This window comes from Ipomoea triloba, chromosome 3 (genome assembly GCF_003576645.1).
Source record: "Ipomoea triloba cultivar NCNSP0323 chromosome 3, ASM357664v1".
Taxonomy (NCBI): domain Eukaryota; kingdom Viridiplantae; phylum Streptophyta; class Magnoliopsida; order Solanales; family Convolvulaceae; genus Ipomoea; species Ipomoea triloba.
Window position 1 is genome coordinate 2,774,350 of NC_044918.1, and position 7,015 is coordinate 2,781,364.

Sequence of the window (7,015 nt, forward strand, 5' to 3'; positions counted from 1 at the left end):
CTAGCAGCAATGCGGATATTTGAACCTCACTAAAAATCAACATTTGTAATACAAGTGAAAATTATAATAAAAAAATGCATCATCAAACATACTGAACAAAAAAAATTTTAAAATATAATCCGTATTATAATTATGATTTGAATATTAATAATATTTTTATATCATTCAATAATCCTATCAAATTTCAATAAATTAAAAATCAAATCTATAAAAAAATCTTTCCTAATACAGACCCATTAATATACAACAATTGTTTTATACAACAAAGATAGAAATATTAATTTGGTAATAAAGAAAATTGTTGAATTAAAGGTTCCTGGCTTACAGGGTCTTAACCCTAACCGATAGTAACGCTCAACCCAAACCAAATCAATATTAAGTATTAACTTAACACCAGGCCACCTCGTACCTGTCATCTTTGACGGTTATGGTTCAACCCTGCCCACTTTTCATAGCCATGGATATGGACATCCACTCCAACCCGACCCAAACCCTTAAATCCTCAGCTTCAAAGCTCCCCATCAAACGCAAAACGCCACCAAACTCTTTCACATCATCTGCCCCCGATTCTCCCCCTGACGCCGTCGTGCACGGCGGATGTAATGGCCAAGAAACCGCCCCTCCGCCCTTCAAGTTTCATCGGATATGGACCGAATCCGACGAGATCCGGTTCCTCCAGGGCCTTCTCGATTGCGGCGCCGAGAGCCTCGCATTTCCGCGGGACCTCAACGTTTTCTACACTCGATTCTCCAGCACTATGTCGCAGCCGTACACCAAGTCCCAGCTCTCCGAGAAGCTCCGCCGTCTCCGTAAGAAGTTCCGGGTAATCTCCGCTCGCCTGGCCAAGGGCCATGATTCGTCACTCCTCTCCCCCCATGATCGCGCTCTCCACGATATCTCCAAGCGCCTCTGGCACCCGGATTTCGCCGCCAAATCGCCGTTCTGTTATAACGGCACCGGCGAGGCGCCGAAAAAATCGGGCTTGGTCGGAGTGGCAGTTAGCTTCATGCCTTCATTGCCATCAATTTTGGCCTCCAATCACTCTGCAATTGAGGATACTATAAAAACTAATGATGAGATTGGGTTGGATGGAGATGTGAAGTTGAGAGAGGTGAATGTGGAGTTGGATGATGATGGGATAGTGGTCGAAAAAATGGAGAATTTGAGTGGGGTTGGGGCAAAAGTGGTAGTGGATGTGTTTGATGAGTGTCTGAGAGAGCTTAGGAAGGATGTTGTGGGAGAAAAATCGAGTCTTGATGGCTGTTTTAAACAGGGGAATGTGGATGAGAGCTTTGAGGAGCGATGGCGGAAACAAAGGGTTGCAGAATTGGATGTTTTCTCGAAACGAATGAGGTTGGTGATAGACCATTCTCTTCATATGCAATGAGTAAATATACATACATATATATATCATTGTGGATAGACCTTTTCTTTGTTATTTTCAGATTCCTTATAGTCATCAATATAAACAAAAACCACTGTTTTTTTTTGTTCTCAGAATTTTGTATATCTTATAGTAGAAACAAAAACCATTCATTTCTTGACTAGCTGTCTGCCTTGCTTTTCTTTGTAGGTTTCAGTGTGCAATTCCAATATGTGAAGAACAAATCATAAGTTAATCTACTTGATCTCATTGTTTGACTAGTTACTGTTAGGTAATAAACTTATAAATATCAAACTATGTGATTTATAGTGGAATTTATAGTGAATATAATCAGTTATTCGAATGGATGGCTCTTTTTGTGAACAAGGTTTTCAATATGTTTACTGAAGGTTTGGTGTGATATATAGCTTGTTTCATTTCACTTTTGATTTGAGTGGTTGTTATTGATGCAATTCTGATTATGCTGGTGAAGTTGCAGCTAAATAATACGTTAAGAATCATGATGGAACTTTCATATTAGTCCATGATAATATATATGCTTGTATGGTGTTTGTTCAAAGTTATATTTTTGATAAGTTGCAGAGAATATTCGAGTTACTTGATGTTAACAAGTTCTTCCATTTACTTTTGACAAAATACTTATGACTAGAAGATAAAAGGATGTATTCTCAGGCGACTTTTTATTCGAATGGTGAGTGATGGCTGTATTTGTGTCCTTAGCCTATTAGCTCTCTTGTAACAGCTAAATGCCATCTTAGACTATAACGAGGTGAATAAGCTATGGGCTTCTGTCAGAATTTATAATCTTGTGATTATCAAGACAATAGTCTGACCAACTTGGTTGAGATTATTCGCAATTCATTGGTTTTGTAGTTTACCATACTTGATGAAGTGAGATTCGTGACAATTTGTTATTGATTATTATATTACTGTTGGTTACAAATCATCAGGTTATGTGATCTTATTAAACATTATTATGTGGCTTTTCATGGCAATCTTAAGAGGCACATGAAGTGTGAAGAAACATGGATTGAATTATATTACTTCTATTGGGTAAGAAATGCCATACACCTTATACGTAAAGGTGTCATTTACTCAAATAGGAGTAAAGGTGTCATTTACTCAAATAGGATTAAATCTCTCTTGAAATGACATTAATTAATAATTGGAAGATGACAATTGATAATCCATTTTTGACAATGTAAAGTGTGTTTGAAAGAGCAATTTAAGTGATTGGGGTAGTCCACAACTCCAATTGCTCTCTAGATGATTATTTGTATGAACTGTTTTGAAGTGGTTTGAGTTATGGCTTGTTTCAAGAACAAAATTTCAACTTGAGTAATAAAGATTCGGTGAGAGCCATGGGATTAAAGTGTTCAAGTAATCTAATCTCACATTCATTAATCTAACTACTTTAATTTAACTGATCTACTTTTTTCATGAGTGCTTAGATGTTGAAAAGCCAATATTACATGTAGAGCTGTCAAAGTGGACTGCAAACGGGGCCTGCCAAAGCCCGCCATTTGGCAAAGAAGGCTAAAAATCTTGCCAATTTGACGGGCCTAACAAAGGCCAACCTGCCTACTCGTCTAGTCCTGTAAGCCATGGCAAGGGTCCTCTAAATTGTTAAATTTTTAAAATTGAATTAAAAATTAGTAATAATAAATCAATAAATGCATACTATACTAATTGTATAGTTTAAAAATATATCAATGCATTTGTAATTTATTAAATGCAATAATAACTAATAGAGTAATAAGTCAGAATAAATACTCAAATACATTATGCATTAATTCGTAAGTTAATAACAAATTATTTATATACTCCATAATATATTAATTTATAATATACTTTTTTAAATCATGTATATTGATACACACACATTGGCAAGCAGTCTAAAAAACTCACCCTACCCTTTTATGCGAGGTTGGACAAGCTAACTAGCAATTAAGCTCGTTTTGATGGTTCTAATTATGTGGACGCAATGGTATATCATGGATAAGAATTCATCTTGCACTAATATATACCTGCAATTAATATATTAGTTATTTGGAATTTATTTACAAGTATATAATCTGTTAATTAAAAAATATGTAATATTTTAACAAGAGCTATATAATTTCAACTACACAATTATATTGTGACGCGGATGCCATGTAAAACTATTTTACACATAAACTCCATTTCATCTTGCAATTGCTCATCTTTCAGGGTAAATACAGCCTAAGGAATCTATTAGACCAAATTGGCCTATTTTGATTCCTTTTGTAGGCTGGCGGTTCAGAGCCCAAAATCCCAAATGGTTCACCACGTCATCAATCCTCGTCGAGCCAACAATGATCGATCACCAACCGTCACTTGCAAGCCTTCCCGCAATTCTGAGCCGTCCATTTTTCCCCTTTTATTTTAATTTTCAGATAAGCCATCTCCCACTCGCACATCAATTTTTGCTGTACTTTTCAAGCTGACACTCCTCTCTCTGTGGGGACTCCTCAAAAGCCTTCTTCGTCTTCCTCCTCTCTCTCTTTCTCTCTCTCTCTCTCTCTGCTCGCAGGAAGTTTCTCCATGGCGTCTGAACGCGTCAACAAGCCTCCATCGCACCCTGAATACCCCGAGGTATTTATATCACACCCAAACTTAAATTTACTGCTCTTAAGCCTTCATTTTCCTTGTTTCTATCCTCTCTCTCTCTCTCTCTCTCTATCTCTCACTGTCTCTACACTGAATCATCTTCCACTATTATATTCTCTTCAGAGATAGACATTGTTTTAACACCTCCATCATGGGTCGTCTGAGTTTTGTATGAAATATGCGAGCTGAGGAGATTTTGTTGGAACCCCATTTCAAGAGTTCCTCGTTTTTATATTTTTTTCACCGATTTTCTTCAATTTTCGTGTAATTTACTGAAAAAGTTTCAATCTTGGTGTTGCTGTTTTGTGTTCGATACGACTTAAATTGCTGTAATTAGGGTTTTAAATTGTAATCTGCTGAAATTTGGATTTTTCCTCAAGATTATTATTATTATTTTTTTAATAAAAATGATAGAAACCACTTTTTCAGTGTTCTCAACAACTAATTCTATCTGTTTCAGCTTTAACTGCTCTCATGTGACATGTGAACAAGAATGCTTTTTCTTTTTCAGATCTGTAAAAATTTCAAATTTCAAATGGAAAAGAATAATTTTTTTTTTTGGTTCAGATGATAATTGAAGCTATTGATGCACTGAAACAAGAAGAAGGGTCAAACAAGACATCAATATCGAGATACATAGAATCCAAGTATGGAGAATTGCCTTCTGCTCACTCAAAGCTGCTCACTTTCCACTTGGACAGAATGAAGCAGAGCGGTGAACTGATTTTCTTGAAGAACAATTACATCAAGGCAGGCCCAGGTGTTCCCCCTAAGCGTGGCCGTGGAAGGCCAAGAAAAGACCCCAATGCGCCACCGGTCCCCAAGAAGCCCAAGCCTTCGCCCGGCCCTTCCACGGTCACCCTCTCCAAAACCGGCAGGCCTCGGGGCCGCCCGAGGAAGGTGAAGCCACAGCCATCCCAACCCCAGAATGGGCTTGAAATGAGCTAGCTAACTAACTAGCTAGCTGGATTTGAAGCTAAGGTCCATTCATCTCTAAACCTGATTATGTTCATCACTTTAATTTGTTGTGCTTTAATTGTAGTGTGTGTGTTTAAGTTATATTAGAGTTGGATGTAGATTAGGTGTCATCATGTACTTCAACCTCACTGCTTGTTCCCAGATTCACACTGGACAAATCCAATGCCCCCCATTGTCTGTGATCTCTATATCTTCATCTTCACGAGTTTCAACCCGTCTCAACTAAACGTCTAACCTTAACTTAACACAGTATCTCCCGCATTCCTTCTTTTGAAATGCACTTGCATTGACACAAATCTTTACCACTCATTCTGTTGGAGTTGTGGCTGGAAGGCCAAGTTCAACATCCTGCCATAGAATTGTGACGATGTGGCTTAATGTCCGCTTACTTATGACCTGATGTTGGTTTTAAGAAAGATATGAGAACTAAATAAGCAAAGAACTCTGTGATTAAACCTTTATGGCAGGATGTTGAACTCGGCCTTAATGTCCGCCTACTTATGACCTGTTGGTTTTAAAAAAGATATGAGAACCAGATAAGCAAAGAACTATGTGATTAAGTCTCAATGCTGAGAGATAGAACACATTCTATTAGTTTTAAGCTTTCAACCACTATTATTACTGGTGGTTTTAGGGTTGAGGGAGGTGATGTTGACATGAATGTGGGCGTGGGTGACTGAGTGGAGCTCAGTAGTTGAGCTACTTGTTGTTGGTTACTGAAAAGGTTGGCAAGAAAAGATCTGAATAGGATAAGAAATCAATAGTGAGAATTGATGACAGCTTTCATGGCATGGACAAGATCAAACATCCTAAGTACGAAATAGATTGTGTGTGTTACTGTTTCTTTTATCTTCAAATTCCGCAATCATGTCTTTGTCGAGGGGACTGAGGCCCCACTTTGATAGGAATCTTGATTTCGTGAGGACTCACTGGTGGTGGTAGCAGGAGATTATTGGAATCTTCTTCTGCGCAGAGAATGAAGTGTAAATGGATAATTTGGTTGATATTATCCCCGGATTAGACCTAGGAGGATAAGGATATATGTGTTTGGACCACCTCAAAGAATTAGGTCAAAAACACAGTACATTTATTTGTTGCTGTCACCTACCTCAAAATATCAGAGAAATTTATGTTCGATTTTGACTTCTCAAAGCTTGAATAACCAGCTCAGCTCTGCAAACTATCTAGTGGTATAGTGGTACGAAGTGATTTTCTCATATATGAAGGGACAGTATTGACTCTTTGTGTTTTAGCACGTTAAGATTGTTGGGATTCAACAGGATCACCAGCCACACTCTCCGATGATATATGAACATATATTACAAACCATGATTTCAGACCCCGTGATAATGGGAAGCACAAAAGTTAATTTCGACATCATGACGCAATTGTAATATAATGCTGGTGTTAATGGTTTATAAAGTGCAATTATGATCCGATCAGAGTGCATGCACTATTTATTACACATATTCCATACTTTTGATTTTTGAACGCTGGGTTTGGACCACATTGCCACTTTACTCTTCTCCCATTCATCACTACCCGCTGTTTAGTGTGTTACATACTTACATTAATCAATTGTATCATACCTCATTAAAAAAGATTTTGATTTATAAGCTTTTATTATGCAATATAATAAAAAAATTCTATTATATTGCTTACATTTTAAGCATAGTTTTTTACTCTCTTTTTTTTTATACATTATCTCTATAGAATGTCTAACTATTTATGTTTGAGCCATTCTTTAAATAAGCATTTTTTTTAATAAGTTGAGAAAGTTCAATTTATTTTGATGAGTTCATTAGAATAATTTGGTGTTGGAGTTATTATTCATGCCTTGTTAAGCTTAACTTAATGGGTTTTCGTATACCTGATCATTTGGGTTTAGGTTAGTCATTCGATATTTCAAATGACAATTCATCTCCAATCATCTTGATTTGAATCACAAAGACAAAATGGGCTTATCGCAGCTAGGTATTAGTTGCAGTATCGACATGTTTTTTTTTTTTTTTTTTTTTTTTT

General features: G+C 36.9%; 2 protein-coding genes across 2 annotated transcripts; both read left to right on the plus strand.

The window, feature by feature from the left end:
* The first annotated feature begins 413 nt into the window (after positions 1 to 413).
* On the plus strand, positions 414 to 1,805 carry LOC116012530 (probable transcription factor At5g28040). Its single transcript, XM_031252088.1, has 2 exons — positions 414 to 1,353; positions 1,574 to 1,805. Exons 1-2 carry the CDS (start codon positions 428 to 430, stop codon positions 1,617 to 1,619), a joined length of 972 nt encoding a protein of 323 aa, XP_031107948.1. The 5' UTR covers positions 414 to 427; the 3' UTR covers positions 1,620 to 1,805.
* Positions 1,806 to 3,829: 2,024 nt separating this feature from the next.
* LOC116012197 (HMG-Y-related protein A-like) lies at positions 3,830 to 5,189 on the plus strand. The gene is made up of 2 exons (XM_031251679.1): positions 3,830 to 4,000; positions 4,583 to 5,189. The coding sequence occupies exons 1-2, from the start codon at positions 3,950 to 3,952 to the stop codon at positions 4,961 to 4,963; spliced, it is 432 nt and encodes a 143-aa protein (XP_031107539.1). The 5' UTR covers positions 3,830 to 3,949; the 3' UTR covers positions 4,964 to 5,189.
* Positions 5,190 to 7,015: the final 1,826 nt, after the last annotated feature.

Coding starts and splice junctions, on each gene's coding strand:
- LOC116012530 (XM_031252088.1), top strand. CDS start 428: ATGGTTCAACCCTGCCCACTTTTCATAGCCATGGATATGGACATCCAC. Junction 1,354..1,573: donor GTTTTCTCGAAACGAATGAG/GTTGGTGATAGA, acceptor TTTTCTTTGTAG/GTTTCAGTGTGCAATTCCAA.
- LOC116012197 (XM_031251679.1), top strand. CDS start 3,950: ATGGCGTCTGAACGCGTCAACAAGCCTCCATCGCACCCTGAATACCCC. Junction 4,001..4,582: donor CGCACCCTGAATACCCCGAG/GTATTTATATCA, acceptor TTTTTGGTTCAG/ATGATAATTGAAGCTATTGA.